Consider the following 27,866-nt stretch of genomic DNA (forward strand, 5'->3'; position numbering starts at 1 on the left):
GCGGGGGTGGGGGCACGTGCTCTTTATTATCCTTGAAAGTGAAAGTGAAACTTACGGTGGAGGAAAAGAGTGTGAGAATACAACAGACCGGCTGAAGCAGCGAAGAAGTCGTGAAGCGACAGAAACTAGTCTTCCTCACTTCCGTTTACGTCTGCGTCTGTATCTAAGAAATACACAAAAACAGAAAATATTAATATAATGATTTCCACTTTTCCATTTATTTCTCCTCCGCTAGAGTGGCCGCGAGCTCCTTTTATAGCTCCTCGTCTTCTCCGGGAGGGTGAAGAGGAGCCGCGCCACTCATTGGCCGCCAGCCGTGCTGAGTTAGGTCGCTCCGCCCCACAGCCACGCGCACTCCGGCTGTCCAACACAAACGCGGTGCTGAAAGGACGCTGGGCTACAACAGCAGAAGACCACATCAGGTTCCACTCCTCTCAGCCAACAACAGCAATCTGAGGCTATCATGGGCACAGACTCACCGACACAGGACAGCTGAAGATTTAAAAAAATCACCTGGTCTTTTTCCAGTCTTCAACTGTCCATGTTGCTGAAGACACCCAGAGAAATTTTACTCACAGCATCACACAACTTGGTCAATGTCCAAATATTTATGGATCTCACTGTTTTTTTTTCTTTCCCCAAAATTGCATCTAAATAAATAATGTATGGTAAATGTTTTCTTTTTTCTGCTGCTGATTTACAGTGTGCATGCCTAATGGTGAACAAGGAATAAAAAGGGCCTAGATTGCACAATAAGGTTTGAATGTAATATTTTTGTTTCTAGTTATAATCCATGTGTGTAATCTGCTCAGCAAAGCAAAAGCACATAAAAAGCACACTGTAATGGCCGCTATAGCACACACTGTCTAAGGAAGGGGTCCAAAAGGGACTCGTGACACTTTGTCAATAACTGTCAGTATGAAGCTATGTTACTGAATTCATTTTTGTTACTGCTGACATGATAAATGTAAGCGCTGAGGAGCAGGAGCTGAGTTGGGGATGGAGCATGTCGAGCTTTAGTTGAGTCCAGAGCGAGTTTTCTCACTGAATATCACTTCAGTTGCCTTCATAACACAAGCTTATGACATCTAACAGCCAGCTGTTCTTTACAAGAGACCTGAGTTTTAAAAATCTCATACACAAATGATATGGTAACTGTTACAGGACGGTTCAGTGTGGACCCAATTGCAGAGTGAAAACCCCTGCTTGCTTATAAATAACTGGGCAAGCAGAGTTTATATATTGGTGAAATAAAGGTTAAGGGAAAGGTTTGGGGCGTGACTGGTGCAATCTCTCTAGTCACTTCTTTCTTCTGCTATATTTCTTTTCTAATTTGTTTAAATTCTCATTTTCCTTTTCTTTTACTCTTTTACCCTTACCTCAGATAAAGCCCTGATATACAATACCAGTCACTCCTTTACAAAGGTGTGACAAAGGGCTGTGTCAAAGACTGGCCTTAAGTATCCTGCCTGGCAGGTGCAGTTAATCCAGGTTAATCAGCCTGGAGAATTCTGGGTAACTGAGTTCTCCTGAATGGCTGCTCTCACTGTGCTCCACCGCTACCCTCTGCTGGCTGCTGGTGGTGTAGCGCAGCCTCTTACAGTACCAAACGGGAATAAATGTTTATTTATACAGTAAAATATGCATGAAACTATTTTTCTGCTACAATTTTCCCTTGGAAGAAGTGTGTGATGTTCCTCACTGCAGACACCTACCAAAAATTCTCCCCAATTGTGTAGACTGTGTTTGTGCTCATATATAACAATGATTTAAATACAATCTTGATTTACAAACCTCTAATCCTGACTATCTGAATCCCTCTGCCAGGACTGAGAAGAAATGCACTTAGTAGCTTCTGATTGTCTGAATCACTGCCACTGCTGTAATGTTAATTTCCTGTGTTGTGTTTTGGACATTTTCAGTGTTGTGTTAGTCCTGTACATCAGTGTACCAGTGTGTAGACATGCAGTAAGAGTAATAACATTTCTATTTGATTCCTCATTTACTCCTGAACTTTACTGCAGTGAGATCCTCTACTTACACTGAATAATACTGCAGGATCGAGTTTCTGCTTTTAAGAGAACACTTTATTATTTGAGAAGACTACCCTGAGATCACAAGTAGGAATTTCGAGTTGAGGGGGCGTTTTCTATGGCTTTTTCTGGTCAGAGGTTGGAAATTACAAGTTATGATCTATTGTCAAATGCAGAATCTCTCAAATAGCCACTCTTTGAGCAGAAAAGCATCTCAGAACACACAATATGTTGAACCTTGAGGCAGATGGTCCACAGCAGCTGAAGATCACTCCTGTCAGCCAAGAAAAGGAATCTGAGTCTAGAGTGGGCACAGGCTCACCCAAACTGGCCATTGCTTCATTCCATCTCAACTGGTCCAATGCAGGTTACTTGATCATTTTTAATTTTCCTGAGTTTTTTGAGTGATTACCTCTATGTACTGGCATTACTAAACCACCAGTGTTTTTTTTTTTTTTTCTTTAGTTTTTTTTTAAATTTAGTTCAATTATGACAGCCATCTTTGTGTCATGGCACACAACAAATTTTGGTTATACAGCTCTTTACAGAAACCTCAATATCTTGTCTCAGGATGCTGCTAGCTCCTTGGAACCAAAACTGATCTCTAGAGCACTTTACAAGGTATATGTACACATATAAACATTTTGCAAATTCTTAGAACTTAGAACTTCAGTCCAATTGTAATCTTTTAGGGTCAATTTAAAATGGGAGATGTTCGAGTCCCAGTCTTAATTTTGGGGGTACCTAGGTAATTATAGTGTGCATGCAGAACATCTCAGGTTTGAGACTTCTCTTAATTATTTATTATTTTTTTTTATGGAGGTGAGAAAGTGCAATTTTTTAAAAATTCCCTCACTTTCAGGTTGAATATCACTGGTGGGGGACCGGATACCAACAGGAAATTTTCACAGAAATAAGTCCTCTATAATAGTATTCTGCTATACAATTTTTTTAGTTTGAAATTCCACTGGTTACAGAACAAGGCAGAGTAGAACTTTGGGGAAAAGCCTACTTTATTCATGCATTTTGAGAAATGAACAGATGTAATAATTATAACTAATAAAAAATATTTTACAGTAATTGTGTTTTTGATTGACATACAATAGCATATGCTAGTCAATGAGGTCTATATTGGCAACAGTGAAGCATGATCTATCACAGGGTTCTTCAAATCTGCAGAGTTTAGCTCCAACCTCCAAATTTACCTGCCTGTAATTTTCTAGTAATCCTGAAGACCTTAGTTAGCTTATTCAGGTGTGTTTGATTATGGTTGGAGCTAAACTCTGCAGGACCTCGAGGGCCAGATTTTAAGAACCGGCCTGATCTATCATGTTGGTTCAGATGTACATTTGGTATGCATGAATAGATTTTGTCCAAATATGGAATTGAACAGTGAACAGGGCCATAGACAGAGCTGTAGTGTTGTTTCTCCAGTGATAAAAGCAGTAAGTGACTACAACTCAGAAGACACTTACTGCTTTTATCACAGTAGAAAAAGCATGGTTTTAAATGTAGACTACCTGTGGAAAGCTGCTGATTTTTGACTACCATCAACATCACTGCTTAACCTGTCTAAAATTAACAACAAACAGAATGAAAAGATATAAAATATATATGTTTTAAGGAAAGTATTATTTGTATATATCACAAGGATAACCTACATTTCATTCAGAGCTGTACATCTTTATTCATATTTTATCTAAACTGTGCTGAAGTACAGAATGAGTTCTCTAACGTAAGCCTCCTCTTTGTCTTGTACCTCGTGCATGCATAGAACACTGTTTAAGCCACAAACAAAGTCATTTCAGGTGACATTATTGAATGTGGTGAGATGACTAACAAAGCATCAGGTCATGTGTAAAGGCATAGAAAATGGTTAGAAAATGTAAATTATAAAGAGAAAATTTTCAAAAACAACATTATTTAAAAGGTGTGTGTGTGTGTGTGTGTGCGTGTGGATCAACAGATCAGATGACCGCAGCAATGATCCAGGACAGCATGCTGCAGAACCAAAAATATAAATATTCACCCCAGGCAACTTTACTTTCATGTTAATTCATTCTTTCATCAGTGAAGTTTCAACAAGAATAACTCACTTTGTGTAAGAAAACAGTGACAGACTTACATACTTCACTCATGTTTCTTCTTCTTTGGTGTGTGCAGTACCAGACACCAAGTGTTCGTATCCAACCGAAAACCAAAAGTGCAAGTATATGAGTAACAGAAAAATAAGTATTTTATAGCATCATGTCTACCTTAAATAATGCTTTAAAAATGGGAGATATCATTTTTGTAATTTTATACAGATATTTTTGTACCCTAAAATACATACACTATATGGACAAAGGTATTGGGAAACACCTCTTAATTATTGAATTCAGGTGTTTCATTCAGACCCATTGCCACAGGTGTATAAAATCAAGCACATAGCCATGCAGTCTGCATTTACAAACAGTCGTTCTGAAGAGCTCAGTGAATTCAAGCGTGGTACTGTGATAGGATGGCACCTTTGCAATAAGTCAGTTTGTGAAATTTCATCCTTGCTAGAGATTCCACGGTCAACTGTAAGTGGTATCATTGGAAAGTGGAAACGTGTAGGAACATCAGCAAATCAGCCATGAAGCAGAAGACCACGTAAAGTCACAGAGCGGGGTCACCGAGTGCTGAGGTGCATGGTGCATAAAAGTCGCCAGTGCTCTGCTGATTCCATAGTTGAAGTTTTCCAAACTTCCACTGGCATTAATATCAGCGCAAAATCTGTGCGGCTGGAGCTTCATGAAAAGGGTTTCCATGGCCGAGCAGCTGCATGTAAGCTTCACGTCACCAAGTATAATGCCAAGCTTCGGGTGGAGTGGTGTAAAGCACGCCACCACTGGACTCAGAGAGCCCTGATCTCAATGCCAATCAACACCTTTGGGATGAACTTGAATACATTGCGAGCCAGGCCTTCTCGTCCAAAATCAGTGCCTGACCTCACAACTGCTGTACTGGATGAATGGGCAAAAATTCCCACAGAAACACTCCAAAATCTTGTGGAAAGCCTGCCCAGAAGAGTGGAAGCTGTAAGAGCTGCAAAGGGGGGACCAGCTCCATATTAATGTATTTAGAATGTGATGTCATTAAAGTCCCTGTTGGTGTAAGTGTCAGGTGTCCTAATACTTTTGTCCATACAGTGTTTTTTTTTTTTATTTTACTTGTATATGTATCCAGTTAAAAGTGCATTAATAAAAGTAATCATATTAAAAATTAATAAAAGTAATCGTATTAAAAATTTCTTTTTAAATGTGTCAAAATGTGCAAATGAGCCACATGTATATAAAATTAATTATATTTCTTCCCTTAATAATAAGTGTACAGAATAAGTAGAAAAGGAAAAGCAGTAAAAAGAATTAAAAAATAATAAGAAATGTTTCTTGGGTACAGGAAGGGGATGAGCAGACTTTACTACTCTGAGCGTTTTAGGAAAAACAGAAGACAAACACAAATCACAGTTTTCCAGCGATCTGTTTGATAACTGTAACTTCATCAGTGGACACAGACACACGGCTCACTGCAGAGAGAAAGAAAGTGATTGCAATAAATATGTTTATAAATAGATTTCTCCTCACATTGCTATCACTGATGTTACAAACTAATTAACTTTTTGAATCAGTGACCGCAGCAAGAAATCAGTTAGTTATTTGACATGTCAGTATTTTGCATGTTCATAGCTAACTATAGGGCCTTTCGCACCGTGGGAACCTTTTCATAGTACCCGAACTAAATGTGGAACTACCCACTTTTTGGCTTTTTCGCACCTCCGGAACAAATTAGCTCCTACTATGGAGCAGGGTCTAACCAGCACAACTGGTACTATCCGTGACATAAGTAGACGTTGATTTGCCAAACGTGTACGAAAACGCCCTCACCTGCCATGATTTAAAACGCTGTATAAACATACTGTAGTGTCAACTTATTTCGCAAGTATGGAGAACAGCGCTAGATGGACGCGAGACACAACAAAAACACAGCTCCGATCACAGCGTCCTCCATCCTCCGGTTGTTTACGTTGTTTTTCTTTGTTTTCGTTGTTGAATGCCGCGCACAAATGACATCACTGTCGACTGGCTTACATCACTTCCTAGTGCCCACTGTTGGTGCGAATGCAACCCTTTAAACGGTACTGAGAAATAGTTCGCGCAAAATCGCCCAGTACTTTAGTACTGTAAATTTAGTTCTGGAACTAAACCGGTGCGAAAGGCCCTATTGTCATAACTGTCCAAGTAGAATGAGATGATGGAAAGTTATCTAGACAGCTACCAATCTAACATGGAGGAACTCTTTCAGATTCTGTGAGGTGGGGTTTTGTGTACATGGATACTGTAACTGCTAGATGCTAGACTGCTAGAAGTTCTACCCAATGCACCTTTAAAACTATTTCTTACTTCATGGCGTTTGGTTTGTCTTTTAAGATTTATACTGTAAATGTCATGAGTCTTACCTCCGTGTTGTGCTTCAGTTATGAGTAGACAGTATCATCACCCACACTGGCCTTTTCTAGAGGGAGTCAAGATATCCTGAATTAATCTCCTGAAAAATTATAACTCATCAAAATTATTTAATAGAAAATGATCTGGATATTAAATCATACACAAGTAAAATACATTAGACCACAGCAGTGTTGAATTCTGGATTGTGATTGGTCAGAAGGTGTTGATTAATTTTCTATAACAGCAGCTCTGACAGTAGTGCAGCTGCAAATCACACGTTTATATTAATGTCAATTGTTCTAATACGTTATTGTATCTATAGTAACAGATTACGAAAACAAAGTGACAGATTATGTATAAACAGATTATGGGATTTGTTGTTATTTAACAAAAAAAAAACATATAATTGTTAAAATGGATTTTTCTGTAAGAAGTTTATTTAACATTTATGGAAGGAGTCTCCAGTGTCAGTGCTGTGTAACGGTCAGGAAATTTTCTGACATGGGAAAGTCTTCAAGACAGAGGACTCTAAGCTTTATCACTTTAAGAGAAAAAAGAGAAGCTGATAAAGGAACAACTGTTTATACATGATGAAACACAAGGAACTAACTTTTGCAGAAATCTCACAACAATAAATGGATGAAAAGTATGACGTGTCTTTCTGTAATGAATTAAATAGGGAAGTTGCTGTGGTAAAACACTTTGGGATGTGCTGTAATAGGAAAATAATCACCTCCAGGGTAGGAACTCTGAAGCAGTAGCTCTGCTTCATCACACCACACTGTCATTGATTATTTTCCTATAACAGCACAACAGAGTGTTTTATTCATTACATAAAACAAGAGTAGGGTGCAGGTGATCTATGACACAAAATAAAATGTCTTCATTTTGCTCTACCTTTTATTCTCTTTGCTTTTTTCATTGGTTTTATTTCAAGATTAGCATAAATCGCATCACTAACACCAGCTTCAGCATCAGCACCTGCAGTAGCAGAGAACAAAACCCTCCCAATGATCTTTAGCCTTGTAATACATCAGTCATAACTCATAAACATAAACATAAGTCATTATCAGTCTCCTGCCAAAACCTCACTGAACTCTAGCTCATTTTTTAGCGTAGATCTTTGACTTTTTAATGGAGACTGTGATGGAACTGACTCGCTGATCTGGAGGAAAATTACAGCTTATGATCTCAGATACTTGGATGCAGACTGTTAATGTGACAAATTATTGAGATTAAGATTTATTAAGATTTCAAATATTATTTGCTGATTTTGTTTTTTAATAAATACATGAAATGTCCCAGCATTAAAAATTCTCTACCATTGTTCCTGTTTGTCTTCTTTTTCTTCGTGACCTGTGCGTAAGTGGCTTCACACTCAGCTGCAGCTTCACCTGAACACAGTGCAGTGTGTTAATCACTACAAGACACTTCTGTACTTTACTGTATAGAGTTAATCTATAGTTAAGTCTCCTGATGAAAGAGCAAATAAAGCTACCTGTTCTACTCGTATCTGCCTGATCCACAGTATCATAAATGTGTTCACTTCCTAGAGAAAACAGAATGAAGAGTTCTGAATTTGTTATAAATGCTACTGTAGATTACAAAATAAATTTCAAACAAATAAAACAACTGAATTTATTAAAAACTGTTCATGTTGTGTATTAAAGAGATGATAATTTTACAATAAATTTCAAAGAAAGACGTGAGTTTCTATTCTTCTAATAAATATAGAAATAAAGTGATTGAGACAGTGTCTGACCAGCCTGAAGTGGTGTGTATCCTGACTGAGAGTCTTCAGCTCCTGACCGGCTCTGATTCTGCTCTGATGTCTGATTGGTTTTCTGCTGCTTTCCTGTAGAGGGAGACAGATTCTACATCTGAACAGGGTGTAAATAGTTACAGAAACATTTTATTTTACACAGAACTGATTACAGCAATATAACCAGAGAGACTACAAAACAGTAGGAATAGGTACAAATATTAATTATGGATATAATTCTAATAACAATATGTAGTTAGATGAGTGTAACTACACGTCTGAACTGCACAACCTGTAGTAAAGTTATATTTACAACTAAACCTAATGATTTCACAAAAACTCAGATTCCATTATTAAACCGGGTTCAGTATCACAGATCTCACACCGAGAATAAATTGTGAGAATTTGTAAAATTAACTGGAAAAAATATATTTTCTTTTCAGTGAATTAGTTCTTAACCTTCATCACCTCTTCTACCATACTTTATGAAATTGTTTTATTTAGCTTTAAATATGACTTTACAACAGGTTTTGGGTTTATAATAATAATAATAATAATAATAATAATAATATCATATCTCCCACATTACAGTTAGTATTTCTATATTTAATATGTGCAAGTACCTTTTTATATATTTTATAATCTACACTGTATTTAAACTGTTTTTTACACTGTAATCAGGACGATATCTCAGACCATAATAATGACTTAAGTGTGAAATATTCCAAACAAGATCTTTTCAACACTTTTATTCATTCAACAAGTAAAATTTAGTTATTTTTCCATAGTAATGTGATACATCCAAAATTGGTTAATTCGTTAGAAGTTCTGATTATATTCTACATAACAAAGCTAAAGCAGTTATCAGACCTTTTTTTCTGTTGTAGGACCACAGCAGGATCATTAAGATCAGTAAAGCGAGGAACAAAATTCCCAAACCCACAGCCGTTCCTACTGTTCCACCACCGGATCTAGAACCTGAGACTGAGGAGAGAAAGAGAGCAGAATTTAAGCATTTAAACACTGTGTATATAAACTGTGTTATTAAAAAGATAATCAAATAAAAATAAATCCTCCCACAGTTTCTCACCTCTGACTGAGAGCCAGCTTTTCAGTGACTCTCCTCTCTCTGGGTGTTTACAGTGGTAGAAACCTTCATCTGACTTTGAGACAGTTCGGATGATCATCTCTCCTGTAGTCTGTGTCTGTAGAACTGATCCATCTTTACAGAAATCAGCTCGGAGGTTTGAGGAATTTGTGTTGCGATATAAACAGCGTAGAGTCAGAGGATGTCCCTCAGTCAGAGGATGGACAGGACTCTCCAGGATCACATCACCATCTAGTACAGAGAAAATCACATTTACAATTTAATATGACTCCATCTAGGAAATCCAGATAATATGTGTAGATAATCTGAAAACCGTTTTCTAAATTATCTGTATATGACTTAAAAAACTACTTAAGCTGTGGAGTCTGAATTAGTACAAAAACTGGCAGCAGGTATCGATTAAATGCTCATTTACTGGTACTAGTAAAACTATTATCTGAAGACTCACCATGCACTGTGATGTTGACAGGATTACTGTTTTCTCCTGTTTCAGACTCACACCAGTAAACTCCAGTGTAGGATGTGGAGAGGAAGCTGATTTTACATGTAGATCCTGTAACTAATCCCCACCATAAACAATGTAACACTCTCTCACTGTGTGTGTATCGTCTCACTGTCCATCCAGTAGAGTTACTCTGGTCCTCACAGCTCAGTGAGAGAGAGTCTTTAGTAAAGTGTTGAGTTCTGCTGGGATTGATGATCAGAGAGACTGGAGGAGATTCACCTTAAACACAGAAAAAGCCATTTAAATAAAAATTAAAGAGGAATCATGCAATATAATGACACAGAACACAAGTAAATTGCTGTAAATCTACAGTATTTAATTTAAAGCAACATACTGTTTTAATATTTTACAAGTTTATATTGTAAATGATTAGGCAATTAGAGCAGCCAAATGAGCCAATGTACTGGATTATGTTTTATTTTATACTATAAATATATATAAACAAGTATTATGCTTCCAGAATTTACAGTATATTACTGGAAACATGAATATATTTTACAGTTATTTACTTCCTTTTGTTCTTTACTACCAGTGATTTACTGTAAATATTACAGTAAATGTTTTAGAGTGAGGAACAGGTGCAGACAGTCAGGGAATCACATCAGCAGGGCACATTATGCCTCCTCACCACCAGATGTCACTGTCACCTGAGTATTAGTCTAGCTCTATCACACCACCTCCAGATCACTTACTCATTGTAGAGTATATTAGGCCAGCACATGGTCTTATACATGATGTAAAGTCTTGCCAATCCCAGAGTTTGTGCCAGTTCAGAGCCATGTTTAATTTCTGAGTGTCATTGCCCTGTTTAGACTCTTTGTCTTTTCTTTTGATTAGTTTTTTGGATTTGTCCTCTGGTTTCTTGTACGGGGCTTCAGCGTGTTTGACTCTTGCCTGCTTTACAACACTGTTATTTGCATTGTGTTTACTAACAGTGTAACATAATGACATCATCTGTACCTGCATCTGTTTTTGCTCTAAATAGCCATATCTGTATTTGGATTTAAACCTGATGTGGGCATGTTCTTCCCTTTTTGGCAAGCTTTCTAAGATTGGAAAAAAAAATGACATCTGTGCACCTCCTACTCGTATCTGTATCTGTTTAGAACACGTTTTCTGTTCACTCTGAATAATGTATTTGTACTTGGTTTCATCCGTAATGTTTACCTGCTCTACCTTTCTGGCTTTTAAAATAAAATCCTCCTGCACATAGATCCTCAACCATCTCCTGAGTCCTGTATGTTACCCAGAAAAGTTACCCAATGATAAAGCAGAGACATCACCAAATACAGAGGAACACAAGGAAAATCATGATAATAAGCCTCTACCAGCACTTAGAGCTCTTTAACTGCCTTATACATATTAATAAATAAATGCTGCATTAATCTGATCTTACATTCACACTTTTATTTCTACACTTCAACACAACAGTTAATTTTCCTCACCAGTGATCCATAGTGGCTGTGGATTGCTGTACTGTGTGTGAAAGGCTGGTTCTCCTCTCTCTCCTCTGCACATATAAACTCCTGTGTGATTCAGAGCAGCAGGACTGAGAGTGTAGGAGCCTCCAGATCCTCTGCCGCTGTCTGAGAGGAGCTCCACATACATGCTATAGCCACGATTATGTTTTATTTGAGTTAAGCCGTCTCTGTAGGGAACAGTTGTGTACCAGCTGAATGTCCAGTCTGTATAGGAGTCTGTAACCTCACAGCTTAGAGTCACTGAGTCTCCTTCAGTCAGCCAGCTCTGTGGAGATACACTCAGTACTGCCCGTGGTCTCTCTGTTACACAGGAAATACAAAATGATTCATTTGTAGATTTATTTAATACACAGTAAGAAGCTTTTCATGAATGAATAATTGCACATTTTCATGTGTCCTTAAAAACCCTCACACATTCACCTGATACAGTCAGTGTAACAGCATCACTGAAGTGTGAGGAGCGTGAGCCTCTTCTCTCTGCTCCTCTACAGGTGTATTTACCTGCGTGGGTCACTTCAACACCACTGATCCTGTACACCTGTTCACTACTGACAGGACTGTGTGAATCATCTTTATACCAGCTGTACTGCCAGCTAGAGACACTTTCATCCTGTATGTCACATCTCAGAGTGACGGCGTCTCCACTGAACACCTGTTTATCAGGATTTATGGATGCCACTGGTTTAGGTCTTACTGTAGAAAAATAATAGAGCATCTAAACTGTCAATTTATCATCATGGGTATCATCAATAGTGGAATAATGAAGGCAACACTTTGCTTTTATCAACTCTCAGCTAATTTACAAATATACTTTTTTTTATCTTTAATAAACTGCGAGATCTGTTAATATTAACTCTGAAATCTGAAAACTCTGATTCACATCTAGATCCAGTTAAACTTTTCCAACTAAGGACTGAGTAATAGTGACAAAAAGTAACTATGGACAAAACACTAATAATGTGTAGTTAGATGAGTTTATCTATATGTCTAAATTACAGTGATCTTTACTATTCATATTTAGAAATATATTTTTTCCCACAAAAACTCAGTCTTCATTATTAAAACATTTTCAGTATGACTGACACACACAATAATTTGTACAAATTTTCAAAGGTTAACTGAAATGAAAATTATAATTAAGATTACAGCATGGGGCTGTCTTGTCTTGGAGTCTGTCTGCAAGGATCATGTAGGGTAACGAGCCACTTAATCAAACCCAGCAGGAAATGAAGCCAGTATGTCTAAAGACATCTAAAACCTTTCTAGCTAAGTGTGCTTTTCTAAGGATTTGATAAAAACTTTGGATAGTTACATATAAACAGTCAGAAGTCTAATCAGTTCAATTTGTAATCAGATAGTGGCTGTCAAAATGTCGGCGATGCTCCTGTGCCATCACATCATCATTAAAACAGGGAGGAGTGTTTACACATTTTGAACAGAAGACAGCAGACAAAGTTATAAAATATTTAAATGAACTAATACAAAGACTTTAATAACTAGAAATATAGTCAACAGAACAGAAATGAATCAGGGATTATTTCCCCAGCGGTGTTAGTGTGAACAGACATCAGTCAAGTGAAGAGAAGATAATGAGGCTTGTATTTAAATGCTGTGAGTGACTTCTACCTCAGGTGATGAGACAGAGACTGATGTGGATGATGCTGATAATCATAATATCTCAAAATTACAGAATTCTCAGATAAAATTTTATAATTCCAATGCCTCAAATGATCTTCTAATAAATCAGATAATGGCAGAGCCAACACAAGGTGAGATTTACTGCCTTCTTTCTTAATGTTCACTGTGTACTATTAATCAGACTGACTCATCACAATTCTACTGCAAACTTAATATAAAACCCAAATGCTACTGCAAAACACATGATGATGATTCCTGTGAAAGAAATCGGTGTCTACTAGACAGGGAAGTGAAAGTTATTTAGCACTATTTATGTCAGTTGTTCTCATGTGCTGCTGTCATTAAACTTGTGCTGTTTTATAATTAATATGTTAAGGCATTTAAGCAGTATAAAACTATGTAAGCAAAAAACTATTTATTCACATCTAAACTTTTGTTTGTCATCCTTTTCATATATTATAACACTATTTATCTTAAGTGAAAGTAATTCTTGTAAAAAGGGAAACAAAGTAAATCTACACATGAGATGGTACGAGAACAAAGAATAAAAATAACTGAGTTAATGTTGCATTCTTTGTTTAGAGCTATAAAACTGCATTAATAAACTAGGAAAAAAATTGACAAATTGTGCGAAAACTTCTCAGCCCCAAAACAAATCAAATATGCACACAACATACAGGATAAACTATATATAATTCACCTTGAGCATGGGCCACTGGTATAAGTGAAATCAGCACTAAAAAGGAAACAGAAACAGAACATGACATAAATATGAGAAAATATACAGTGTATTAATGAAAACAGCACATTTTAGACACAATGAACCCACAAGATTAAATCTTATTCAGGAAATCTAAACTACCATCTGTAAGAAATACATTTCAAGCTCTCTTAATAACAATAAATAAAAACTACGTTAACTTATACAAAGGTCACTATTCTCATTAAGGTGTTTGTTTCACTTTACTTTCACTTTGGACAGGTAGAACAGGTGACTGTGAATGTGTTGGTGCAGTATTGTGCTGTGGATTGTGGTTCATGTTTGTAGGCTGCAGTGTGTTCTGGGAAGTGGAGTGTTCTGGTTGATTCCAGCAATGATGTGAACCCTCCCTCCACAAGAGCTCACTCTGGAAGCCAACCTCTTTCTAGGCCTACCTCTTGGGTGTGGACGTGGTTGCTCGGGATGCTTGGTGAGGAATTTTTGGCAGATCAGGGGTCAAGAACATTCTGTGCCAGAATGCAGCATTGCTTGTCTGATCCGTAGGTCTCCCACTCGATCAGGTACTCCAACTTCCCATCTTTGCGCCATGAGTTCAAGCATATCCATTAAGACACCGTTTATGAGGCACTGGAAGACCGAGGGGGCACGATTGAGCCCATATGGCACGAGCCAGTACTCGAAGTGGCCAGAGGTGGTGCTAAAGACCATCTTCCACTCACTGCCCTCTCTGGTGCAACCGAGGTTGTAGGCACTGCGCAAATCAAGCTTGATGAATATCTTAGCTGAATGAAGTTGTTCCAAGGCAGATGGGACAAGAGAGAGGAGATATTGATATGGATATTGATCTGGTGGAGTCCATGATAATCAGTGCATGGTCTCATCCGTTCTTCTCCACTAAGAAGAATGCTGCAGATGCAAGAGAGGTGGAGAGACAAATGTACCACTGTTGTAATGCCTCTTGGACATAATCCTCCATTGCCTGTTGTTCAGCTAAGGAGAGGGGATAGAGAGGATAGATTTGATTGTACTGTGGAATGGTGCCTGGTAGGAGCTCTATGGAACAGTCATAGGGTCGGGGGGGTGGGGTTAAGCCACTAGCTTTAGCTTTCCTTGCTCTGTTTCTCACACTCTGTGGTGCTTAACCTGGGCTGACCCAGCTGCATAGGCTCAGAGCAGTCAGTTTCAGGATCTGGACTCACTTATGCACTTGGCGATTGCAGATGAGTTGATCCGGATGGATATCTAAATCAATGAGGGAATTGGAGGACATCTTGTGATCTCGCCAGTTCTGTGAGCACTTCCTGGTTTAAGCCTTGGCGGAAGGCGGCTTTGAGTGCCGGTTCCTTCCATCCTCTTCATGCTGTGAGTGGGGCCTCTGGCTTCAAATGGTGATTTTCAACTTGGTCAACTTTTGGCTTTAAAAGAGCTCAGTGAGTGTCAGTGGAGTTAAATTTGTCCACCATATCAACAGGTAAAAAAGTTAAGTGTTAGTTACTGCTTTCACATGTCCACCTTCACACCTCCTCCCCTTCTTTACTGCTGAATTTGCACCACCACCTTAAAATAGAAAATAAACCACATCCGTGACCTGGTCTCTGCTCTCAGGCCTCTGCTCTCAGGCCTCTAACACTGTCACTGCTCTGTGTGTGTACAGGACTAATGAGAAGTGTTTGTTTCTGCACAGTTATTGCTCTTATTTTAAACACAGATAGCTAACAAATGATTAGTGATTATTTAAAAAAAAAAGAAGTACTGTGCATTAGTTTGGTATCAGTGTGTATTAGACTTATAGACTATACACTTGCTGTACTGGAATGTTTCTCTGAACAGATCATAATAGTAACAAAAATGGAAATATAAGTTATAAGGCATTTTCTCAGTAAGTGTAGTTAATGATAACATGGTTTTGTTAAAACCTTTCTGTGCTCAGGAAAGACCACCAGAGTCTCAACACATCAGCTAAAGACATTTCAGTTAGTCTCAACCTTGACTTCCATTGGTGAAAGTACAAACACCATCCAGTCATTTCCTTTAGCAGATCAGATGATCATGAGAGGTTGTCAGTGAGCAGCAGATGACAGCAGGACACAGAAGATCAGGTACAGATTCCAACAATAAATACATTACATTTACGGCATTTGGCAGACGCCGTTATCCAGAGCAACTTACATTTATCTCATTTATACAACTGAGCAATTGAGGGTTAAGGGCCTTGTTCAAGGACCCAGCAGTGGCAGCTTGGCAGTGCTGGAACTCATGACCTTCTGATCAGTAGTGCAACGTCATAACTCCTGAGCTACCAATGAGCTATCATAGTTACTGAGAGTAGTTGCACATCAAACTAAACCCTTCTCATAACAGATATGGATACACTGATCCACCTGAGCAGTCATGCTGAAGTACACACAATGTCCTAATCACACAATAAGCTCATCACTCAGGACATTCAGACTGCAGATGAACAACTTTATACCCCACCACTCACTCTAATGAAGACACAAAGAGAACATTTACTCACAGAGCATCACAGGGAGTGGACTGAGCTCCATCCTGTCTCTCTAATGACTGACTGACTGACAGAGCAGAGGTGTGTGTTAAAGCCTTACCACTTCCTGTGTTCTCTCATGGGGAAAGGGGGGGGGGGGGGGGGGTGTTTGTGGCATGGGTGCATGCATGCTTCTATTTTAGTGGTCACAGACACTGCAACTTCCTGTGTTCTTACAGACAGAGAGAGGGAGAGAGAGAGAGAGAGAGAGAGAGACAGAGAGAAAGGGAGAAAGGGAGAATGTACATATACACTATATTACCAAAAGTATTCGGTCACCCATCCAAATGATTAGAATCAGGTGTCCTAATCACTTGGCCTGGCCACAGGTGTATAAAATCAAGCACTTAGGCATGCAGACTGTTTTTACAAACATTTGTGAAAGAATGGGCCGCTCTCAGGAGCTCAGTGAATTCCAGCATGGAACTGTCATAGGATGCCACCTGTGCAACAAATCCAGTCGTGAAATTTCCTCGCTCCTAAATATTCCACAGTCAACTGTCAGCTTTATCATAACAAAATGGAAGAGTTTGGGAACAACAGCAACTCAGCCACGAAGTGGTAGGCCACGTAAACTGACGGAGAGGGGTCAGCGGATGCTGAAGCGCATAGTGCAAAGAGGTCGTCGACTTTCTTCACAGTCAATTGCTACAGAGCTCCAAACTTCATGTGACCTTCAGATTAGCCCAAGTACAGTACGCAGAGAGCTTCATGGAATGGGTTTCCATGGCCGAGCAGCTGCATCCAAGCCACACATCACCAAGTGCAATGCAAAGCGTCGGATGCAGTGGTGTAAAGCACTCCGCCACTGGACTCTAGAGCAGTGGAGACGCGTTCTCTGGAGTGATGAATCACGCTTTTCCATCTGGCAATCTGATGGACGAGTCTGGGTTTGGAGGTTGCCAGGAGAATTGTACATTTCGGACTGCATTGTGCCGAGTGTGAAATTTGGTGGAGGAGGAATTATGGTGTGGGGTTGTTTTTCAGGAGTTGGGCTTGGCCCCTTAGTTCCAGTGAAAGGAACTTTGAATGCTTCAGGATACCAAAACATTTTGGACAATTCCATGCTCCCAACCTTGTGGGAACAGTTTGGAGCGGCCCCTTCCTCTTCCAACATGACTGTGCACCAGTGCACAAAGCAAGGTCCATAAAGACATGGATGACAGAGTCTGGTGTGGATGAACTTGACTGGCCTTCACACACAACAGTCTATATAGATTACACAAACAAAAAGACAGAAAGAAACAGCTTGTTGATGAGAGAGGTCAGAGGGGAATGGCCAGACTGATTGGAGCTGACAGGAAGGCTGCAGTAACTCAACATGTGTGTTGCTAATCAAGGCCATAGCGGCAGTCTACCCTCACAGAGAAGATGGAGGGATATAAAAGGAGCAAGCGAGCGCGCTCAGGAGGAGGTAGGAAAAGCTTACATGCTTTCTAAAAGCGCTCTCTATTTTTTCCAGATGCAACATTAGCGAGGAAGACGAGGCTCCCCCTCTGCACGCAGCCTATTGTGCACAGATGGATGGAGTCAGAGTGTGGGGGAAACGTGCTCTTTATTTTAAGTACAGGTGAAGTCGGGAGGTGGAAGGTGAGAGGGATGAGTGAGCAGTGCAGGCCAAGCAGTGTCTTCGTTCCTGACGTGAGTGTGGCGAGCCGCAGAAGCAACGCACAATCGAATTAGAAAAGAAAGAAAGCAGAGGAAAGAACTGACTAGAGAGATTGCACCAATCACACCCCAAACCCTGCCCTTAACCTTTATTTCACCAAAATATAAACCCTCCTTGCCCAGTTATTTATTTTTAAATTCTCATACACAAATGATATGGTAACTGTTACAGGACGGTTCAGTGTGGACCCAATTGCATAGTGAAAACCCCTGCTTGCTTATAAATAACTTTCCTCTGCTTTCTTTTTTTTCTAATTCGTTTAAATTCTCATTTCTTTTACTTTTTAAATTCCTTTTCTTTTACTCTTTTACCCTTACCTCAGATAAAGCCCTGACAATACAATACCAGGCACTCCTCTATGAAGGTGTGACAAAGGGCTGTGTCAAAGGCTGGTCTTAAGTATCCTACCTGGCAGGTGCAGTTAATCCAGGTTACTGGATCCAGGTAACTGAGTTCTCCTGAATGGCTGCTTTCACTGTGCTCCACTGCTGCCCTCTGCTGGCTGCTGGAGGTGTAGCATGGCCTCTTACAGTAACAAAAGGGAATACATGTTTATTTATACAGTAAAATATGCATGAAATTATTTTTCTGACTATTTTTCTGATGTTCCTGACTGCAGACACCTACCAAAAATTCTCCCCAATTGTGTAGACTGTGTTAGTGCTCATATACAATGATGATTTAGATACAAGCTTGATTTACAAACTTCTAATCCTGACTGTTCAATCCCTCTGCCAGGACTGGGAAGAAATGCACTTATGAGGAAGTTATCTAGCAGGGTTTAACAGTGAAACCTTGTATTTCACTTTATAAGTAGCTTTTGATTGTCTGAATCACTGCCACTGCTGTAATGTTAATTTCTTGTGTTGTGTTTTAGACATTTTCAGTGTTATGTTAGTCCTGTACATCAGTGTACCAGTGTGTAGACATGCAGTAAGAGTAATAACACTTCTGTTTGTTTCCTCATTTACTCCTGAACTTTACGGCACTGAGATCCTCTACTTACACTGAATAATACTGCAGGATCGAGTTTCTGCTTTTAAGAGAACACGTCATTATTTGAGAAGACTACCCCGAGTTCAAATGTAGGAATTTCGAGTTGATGGGGTGTTTTCTATGGCTTTTCCTAGTCAGAGGCTGGAAATTACATAAAATCTCTATAAAATCTCTCAAATTGTCACGACCGGAGAGCCAGTCTCCGGCGTGAGAAACGGACGTTATACCGTTGAGCCACAGGGAGGTAGTAAACCCGCGAAGCAAACGCTGAAGTAGTGCACAAGAATCTATTTATTAAGTAAAAAAAAACAAGGAAATGACTCAAGGGAAAAAACGGGAATCCGAGAAGGCAATGAATAACAATAAACGAAGACGGGCAGGAAAACCGAAAAAAAGCCAAAACTAAAATAGAGAAAAAAAATGAGCAAAAAAGACAAAAAAACAAGGCAAGAGTGCTAAAAAACACAGAAGAAATTTAACTCGAGAGACGCAACTATAACGACGACAGGGGCTTAGGAAAGAACAATAACCAAGCGGGGAACAAAGGCAAAAGGGATGGCTTAAATACACAGAACGGGAACAAGACACAGGGGAAAGCAATGAATCCAATTACAACAAAGAACTAAGGCTGAGCGACATCTAGTGGGGAAAACGTAACACAACAAAAAGACAAAAAAAGGACCAAAACTCTGACACAAATAGCCACTCTTTGAGCAGAAAAGCATCTCAGAACACACAAGATGTTGAACCTTGAGGCAGATGGGCCACAGCAGCTGAAGATCACTCCTGTCAGCCAAGAAAAGGAATCTGAGTCTAGAGCGGGCACAGGCTCACCCAAACTGGCCATTCCATCTCAACTGGTCCAATGCAGGTTACTTGACCATTTTTAATTTTCCTGAGTTTTTTTTTTGAGTGATTACCTCTATGTGTTGGCATTGCAAAACCACCAGTGTTATTTATTTATTTTTTTATTTTTTTATTTTACTTAGTTTAACTATGACCGCCATCTTTGTGTCATGGCACACAATAAATTTTGGTTATACAGCTCTTTACAGAAACCTCAATATTTTGTCTCAGGATGCTGCTAGCTCCTTGGAACCAAAACTGATCTCTATAGCACTTTACAAGGTATATGTACACATATAAACATTTTGCAAATTCTTGTTCCTTAGACTTCCTCACAGACTTCCTCAAAGATTGCTCACAATCTTTAGCATTACAATTGGACTGAAGTTCTAAATCTTTTAGGGTCAATTTATAATGGGAGGCGTTCGAGTCTCAGTCTTAATTTTTGGGTGGTATCTAGGTAATTATAGTCTGCATGCAGAACATCTCCGGTTTGAGACTTCTCTTATTTATTTATTTTTTTTATGGGGGTGAGAAAGTGCAATATTTTTTCAAGTTGAATATCACTGGTGGGGGACCAGATACCAACAGAAATAAGTCCTCTATAGCAGCATTCTGCTGTATAATTTTTGTTGAAATTCCACTGGTTACAGAACAAGGCAGAGTAAAACCTTGGGGAAAAGCTTACTTTATTCATGCATTTTGAGAAATGAACAGATGTAATATAAGTATAACACATAATAGAAATGAACAATATTTTACAGTCATTGTGTTTATGATTGACATACAATAGCTTATGCTTGTCAATGAGGTCTATATTGGCAACAGTGAAGCATGATCTATCACAGGGTTCTTCAAATCTGCAGAGTTTAGCTCCAACCTCCAAACTTACCTGCCTGTAATTTTCTAGTAATCCTGAAGACCTTGGTTAGCTTGTTCAGGTGTGTTTGATTATGGTTGGAGCTAAACTCTGCAGGACAGTGGACCTCGAGGGCCAGATTTGAAGAACCGGCCTGATCTATCACGTTGGTTCTGGTGTACATTTGGTATGCATGAAAAGATTTTATCCATATATGGAATTGAACAGTGAACAGGGCCATAAACAGAGCTGTAGTGTTGTTTCTCCAGTGATAAAAGCAGTAAGTGACTACAACTCAGAAGACACTTACTGCTTTTATCACAGTAGAAAAAACACCACAGCTCTGTTTATGACACTGTTCATTTATAAAACACCCAATTGTACACTGTAATTCCACACAAACATATTTACTAATAACCTGGTTTTAAATGTAGACTACCTGTGGAAAGCTGCTGATTTGTCTGACTGTCATCAACCTCACTGCTTAACCTGTCTAAAATTAACAACAAACAGAATGAAAAGATATAAAATATATATGTTTTAAAGAAAGTTTTATTTGTTTATATGGCAAGGATAACCTACATTTCATTCAGAGTTGTACATCTTTATTCATATTTTATCTAAACAGTGCTGAAGTATAAAACGAGTTCTCTAAGATAAGCCTCCTCTTTGTATTGCACCTCGTGCATGCATAAAACACTGTTTAAGCCACAAACAAGTCATTTCAGGTCACATTTTTGAACGTGGTGAGATGACTAACAAAGCACCAGGTCATTTGTAAAGGCACAAATACGTATGAACAATAAAATCTTTTTTTAGAAAATTGTAAACTATAAAGAGAAAATTTTAAAAAAACAGCATGTATATCAGGTGTGTGTGTGTGTGTGTGTGTGCGTGCGTGCGCGCGCGCGTGCGGGGGGGGGGGGGGGGGGGTGGGGGGGGGGCACATTAATAAAATTAGTCGTATTATGAATTTCTTTTTTAATGTGTCAAAATATTGCAAATGAACCACCTGTATATAAAATTAATTGTATAAGTGCACAGAATAAGTAGAAAAAGAAAAGCAGTTAAAAGAAGAAAAAAAAATAAGTAATGTTCCTGTGTAGAGAAAGGGGTTGAGCAGACTTTACTTTCTGATGATTTTAGGAAAAACTGAAGACAAACACAATTCACAGTTTTCCAGCAATCTGTTTGATAACTGTAGCTTCATCAGTGGACACAGACACACGGCTCACTGCAGAGAGAAAGAAAGTGATTGCAATAAATATGTTTAGAAATACATTTCTCCTCACATTGCTATCACTGATGTTACAAACTAATTAACTTTTTGAATCAGTTACCAAAGCAAGAAATCAGTTATTTGGCATGTCAGTATTTTGCATGTTCATAGCTAACTATGTCATAACTGTCCAAGTAGAATGAGATGATGGAAAGTTATCTAGACAGCTACCAATCTAACATGGATGAACTCTTTCAGATTCTGTGAGGCGGGGTTTTGTGTACATGGATACTGTAACTGCTAGATGCCAAGTTCTACCCAATGCACCTTTAAAACTATTTCTTACTTCATGATGTTTGGTTTGTCTTTTAAGATTTATACTGTAAATGTCATGAGTCTTACCTCCATGTTGTGCTTCACCTCTGAGTAGACAGTATCATCTCCCACACTGGTCTTTTCTAGAGGGAGTCAAGATATCCTGAATTAATCTCCCGAAAAATTACAACTCTTCTAAAGTATTAAATAGAATTTGCAGAAATCTCACAACAATAAATGGATGAAAAGTATGACATGTCATTCTGTAATGAATTAAAGAAGCAAGTTGCTGTGGTAAAACACTTTGGGATGTGCTGTAATAGGAAAATAATCACCTTCAGGGTAGGAACTCTGAAGCAGTAACTCTGCTTCATCACACCACACTGTCATTGATTATTTTCATATAACAGCACAACAGAGTGTTTTATTTATTACATAAAACAAGAGTGGGGTGCAAGTGAACTATTACACAAAAATTTCTTCATTTTGCTTTACCTTTTATTCTCTTTGCTTTTTTCATTGGTTTTAGTTCAAGCTCAGCATAAGTCACATCACTAACACCAGCTTCAGCATCAGCACCTGCAGTAGCAGAGAACAAAACCATCCCAATGATCTTTAGCCTTGTAATACATCAGTCATAACTCATTAACATAAACATAAGTCATTATCAGTCTCTTGCCAAAACCTCACTGAAGTCTAGCTGTGTTTTTAGAGTAGATCTTTGACTTTTTAATGGAGACTGTGATGGAACTGACTCGTCTGATGTGGAGGAAAATTTCAGCTTGTGTACTCAGATGCTTGGATGCAGATTGTTAATGTAATAAATGACTGAATGTGCTGAAGATTTCAAGTGTTATTTGCTGATTTTGCTGATAAGTAATCCATGAAACGTATTAAAAAAATCTCTACCATTGTTCCTGTTTCTCTTCTTTTTCTTCATGACCTGTGCGTAAGTGGCTTCACTCTCAGCTGCAGCTTCACCTGAACACAGTGCAGTGTGTTAATCACTACAAGACACTTCTGTACTTTACTGTATAGAGATAATCTATAGTTAAGTCAAACAAATAAAGCAAAACAACTAAGTTTATTAAAAACTGTTTATAATGTGTATGAAAGATGTGCTAATTTTACAATGAATTTCAAAGAAAGATGTGAGTTTCTATTCTTCTAATAAATATAGTAATAAAGTGATTGAGACAGTGTCTGACCAGCCTGAAGTGGTGTGTATCCTGACTGAGAGTCTTCAGCTCCTGACCGGCTCTGATTCTGCTCTGATGTCTGATTGGTTTTCTGCTGCTTTTCTGTAGAGGGAGACAGATTCTACATCTGAACAGGGTGTAAATAGTTACAGAAACATTTTATTTTATACAGCCCTGATTACAGCAATATAACCAGAGAGACTACAGTACAGTAGGAATAAATACAAATATTAATTATGGATATAATTCTAATAACAATATGTAGTTAGATGAGTGTAACTACACGTCTGAACTACAAAACCTGTAGTAAAGTTATATTTACAACTAAACCTAATGATTTCACAAAAACTCAGATTCCATTATTAAACTGAGTTCAGTATGACAGATCTCACACCCAGAATAATTTGTGAGAATTTGTAAAATTAACAGAAAAAAAAAACCTTTAAATGTATTTAAATTAAATACACATATATTTTCTTTTCAGTGAATTAGTTCTTAACCTTCATCACCTCTTCTACCATACTTTATTAAATTGTTTTATTAAGCTCTAAATATGACTTTACAACAGGTTTTGGGTTTATAATAATAATAATAATAATAATAATAATAATAATAATATCATATCTACTACATTACAGTTAGTATTTCTATATTTAATATGTGCAAGTACCTTTTAATATATTTTTTAATCTACATTGTATTTAAGCTGTTTCTTACACTTTAATCAGGATGATATCTCAGACCATAACAATGACTTAAGTGTGAAATATTCCAAACAAGATCTTTTCAACACTTTTAGTTATTTATTCATCAAGTAACCTTTAGTTATTTTTCCACAGTAATGTGATACATCCAAAATTGGTTAATTCTTTAGAAGTTCTGATTATGTTCTACATATGCTCGCACCCTTCCTTTTCACCCTCTACACTGCAGACTTCAGATACAACACGGACAGCTGTGTCCTGCTCAAGTTCTCTGACGACTCAGCCATCGTTGGCCTGATCAGTGACGACGATGACGCAGAGTACAGAAGACTGATGCAGGACTTCGTGGACTGGTGTCGTCCAAATCACCTCCTCATCAACGCGGGAAAGACCAAGGAGATGGTGGTGGATTTCCGCAGACACCGGTCTGCCCCCTCGCTGGTGAACATCCAGGGAATGGACATTGAGAGAGTGGACTCTTATAAGTACCTGGGTGTTCATCTAAACCACAAACTGGACTGGACTCACAACACAGACGCACTGTACAGGAAGGGTCAGAGCAGGCTCTACCTCCTGAGGAGACTGCGGTCCTTTGGTGTGCAGGGGGCGCTCCTAAAGACTTTTTATGACTCTGTGGTGGCACCAGCCATCCTGTATGGTGTGGTCTGTTGGAGCAGCAGCATCACTGAGAGGGAGAGGAAAAAGCTGGACAAGGTCATCAAGAGGTCCAGCTCTGTCCTGGGCTGTCCTCTGGACTCAGTGCGGGAGGTTGGTGACAGACGGGTCCTGACAAAACTGACATCTATGCTGGATCATGAGTCCCACCCCCTGCGGGACGTCCTATCAGCTCTGGAGAGCAGCTTCAGTGACAGACTGCTCCACCCTCAGTGTGTAAAGGAGAGATTTCGTCGGTCTTTCCTTCCTGCTGCTGTAAGACTTTATAATGAACACTGCTGATTTATTTATTTGTAAACTCTCAGTGCAGTATTTACACTCACATTTATGTGCAATATCAGTGTGCAATATTTTAATGTGCAATACCGTCACACTACTGGCAAGCTACACTATTCTCAACCAACCTGTACTTATGTGTATATACCCCTCTCCTTTTTTTGTTTTGTGTTAGGATTTTTGCTTTTAGCACTATTTAAGCCATTTATGTACAGAATAGTTTTTAATCTACCTTGTTCTTGTGTGCATACTCTTTCTGTACTGTACCCCTGCTGTTGCTAAATGCAATTTCCCCACTGCGGGACAAATAAAGGAATATCTTACTCTTACTTACTTACTCTTACTCTTAACATAGCTAAAGCAGTTATCAGACCTTTTTTTCTTTTGTAGGACCACAGCAGGATCATTAAGATCAGTAAAGCGATGAACAAAATTCCCAAACCCACAGCCACTCCTACTGTTCCACCACCTGATCCAGAACCTGAGACTGAGGAGAGAAAGAGAGCAGAATTTAAGTATTTAAACATTGTGCATATAAACTGTGTTATAAAAAAGAGAATCAAATAAAAAGAAATTCTCCCACAGTTTCTCACCTCTGACTGAGAGCCAGCTTTTCAGTGACTCTCCTCTCTCTGGGTGTTTACAGTGGTAGAAACCTTCATCTGACTTTGAGACAGTTTGGATGATCATCTCTCCTGTAGTCTGTGTCTGGAGAACTGATCCATCTTTATAGAAATCAGCTCGGAGGTTTGAGGAATTTGTGTTGCGATATAAACAGTGTAGAGTCAGAGAATGTCCCTCAGTCACAGGATGGACAGGACTCTCCAGGATCACATCACCATCTAGTACAGAGAAAACCACATTTACAACTTAATATGACTCCATATGACTATCTGTATATGACTTAAAAAAACTACTTAAGCTGTGGAGTCTGAATTAGTACAAAAACTGGCAGCAGGTATCGATTAAATGCTCATTTACTGGTACTAGTAAAACTATTATCTGAAGACTCACCATGCACTGTGATGTTGACAGGATTACTGTTTTCTCCAGATTCAGACTCACACCAGTAAACTCCAGTGTAGGATGTGGAGGGTAAACAGTGTAGAGTCAGAGAATGTCCCTCAGTCACAGGATGGACAGGACTCTCCAGGATCACATCACCATCTAGTACAGAGAAAACCACATTTACAACTTAATATGACTCCATCTAGGAAATCCAGATAATATGTGTAGATAATCTATAAATTGTTTTCTAAGTTATCTGTATATGACTTAAAAAAACTACTTAAGCTGTGGAGTCTGAATTAGTACAAAAACTGGCAGCAGGTATCGATTAAATGCTCATTTACTGGTACTAGTAAAACTATTATCTGAAGACTCACCATGCACTGTGATGTTGACAGGATTACTGTTTTCTCCAGATTCAGACTCACACCAGTAAACTCCAGTGTAGGATGTGGAGGGGAAGCTGATTTTACATGTAGATTCTGTAACTGATGAACAATCTAACACTCCCTCACTGTGTGTGTATCGTCTCACTGTCCATCCAGTAGAGCTACTCTGGTCCTCACAGCTCAGTGAGAGAGAGTCTTTAGTAAAGTGTTGAGTTCTGCTGGGATTGATGATCAGAGATGCTGGAGGAGATTCACCTTAAACACAGAAAAAGCCATTTAAATAAAAATTAAACAGGAATCATGTAATATAATGACACAGAACACAAGTAAATTGCTGTAAATCTACAGTATTTAATTTAAAGCAACATACTGTTTTAATATTTTACAAGTTTATATTGTAAATGATTAGGCAATTAGAGCAGCCAAATGAGCCAATGTACTGGATTATGTTTTATTTTATACTATAAATATATATAAACAAGTATTATGCTTCCAGAATTTACAGTATATTACTGGAAACATGAATATATTTTACAGTTATTTACTGCCATTTGTTCTTTACTACCAGTGATTTACTGTAAATATTACATTAATGTTTTAGAGTGAGGAACAGGTGCAGACAGTCAGGGAATCACATCAGCGGGGGACATTACGCCTCCTCACCACCAGATGTCACTGTCACCTGAGTATTAGTCTAGCTCTATCACACCACCTACAAGGGCACTTCCTCATTGTAGTGTATATTAGGCCAGCACATGGTCTTATACATGATGTAAAGTTTTGCCAATCCCAGGGTTTGTGCAAGTACGGAGCAGTGTTTAGTTTGTGATTGTCATTGCCCTGTTTAGACTCTTTGCCTTGTCTTTTGATTAGTCTTTTGGATTTGTCCTCTGGTTTCTTGTACGGTGCTTCAGCGTGTTTGACTCTTGCCTGCTTTACACCTCTGTTATCTGCACTGTGTTTACTAACAGTGTAACATAATGGTATCATCTGTACCTGCATCTGTTTTTAGCTTTAAATAGGCATATCTATATCTGAATTTGGATTTAAACCTGATGTGGGCATGTTCTTCCCTTTTTGGCTTGTTTTCTGAGATAAAAAAAAAAAAACCTGAATAGAGCACCTCTTATTCGTATCTGTATCTGTTTAGAACATGTTTTCTGTTCACTCTGAATAATGTATTTGTACTTGGTTACATCCGTAATGTTTACCTGCTCTACCATTCTGGCTTTTAAAATAAAATCTTCCTGCACATAGATCCTCAACCATCTCCTCAGTCCTGTATGTTACCCAGAAAAGTTACCCAATGACAAGGGGCAGAGACATCACAAAATACAGAGGAACACAAGCGAAATTGTGACAATAAGCCTCTACCAGCACTTAGGGCTCTTTAACTGCCTTATACATATTAATAAATAAATGTTGCATTAATCTGATCTTACATTCACA

The 27,866-nt window shown here is 38.6% G+C and overlaps 1 protein-coding gene across 1 annotated transcript in view; it reads right to left on the reverse strand.

Annotated features, from left to right (window-relative positions):
• Positions 1–253: 253 nt before the first annotated feature.
• LOC128318110 (Fc receptor-like protein 5) overlaps positions 254–27,866 on the reverse strand; it is a 36,206-nt gene continuing 8,593 nt past the window's right edge. Inside the window, 20 exon segments of the mRNA XM_053233256.1 lie at positions 254–397; positions 6,493–6,569; positions 7,400–7,468; positions 7,825–7,896; positions 8,265–8,349; positions 8,995–8,999; positions 9,135–9,242; positions 9,355–9,603; positions 9,821–10,096; positions 11,323–11,658; positions 11,779–12,051; positions 16,191–16,203; positions 18,340–18,456; positions 22,254–22,309; positions 22,662–22,745; positions 23,076–23,147; positions 23,375–23,467; positions 25,394–25,501; positions 25,614–25,862; positions 26,406–26,672. Coding sequence (XP_053089231.1) covers positions 254–397; positions 6,493–6,569; positions 7,400–7,468; positions 7,825–7,896; positions 8,265–8,349; positions 8,995–8,999; positions 9,135–9,242; positions 9,355–9,603; positions 9,821–10,096; positions 11,323–11,658; positions 11,779–12,051; positions 16,191–16,203; positions 18,340–18,456; positions 22,254–22,309; positions 22,662–22,745; positions 23,076–23,147; positions 23,375–23,467; positions 25,394–25,501; positions 25,614–25,862; positions 26,406–26,672 — 2,753 coding nt within the window.

This window comes from Pangasianodon hypophthalmus, chromosome 4, assembly GCF_027358585.1.
Source record: "Pangasianodon hypophthalmus isolate fPanHyp1 chromosome 4, fPanHyp1.pri, whole genome shotgun sequence".
Classification (NCBI taxonomy): Eukaryota; Metazoa; Chordata; class Actinopteri; order Siluriformes; family Pangasiidae; genus Pangasianodon; species Pangasianodon hypophthalmus.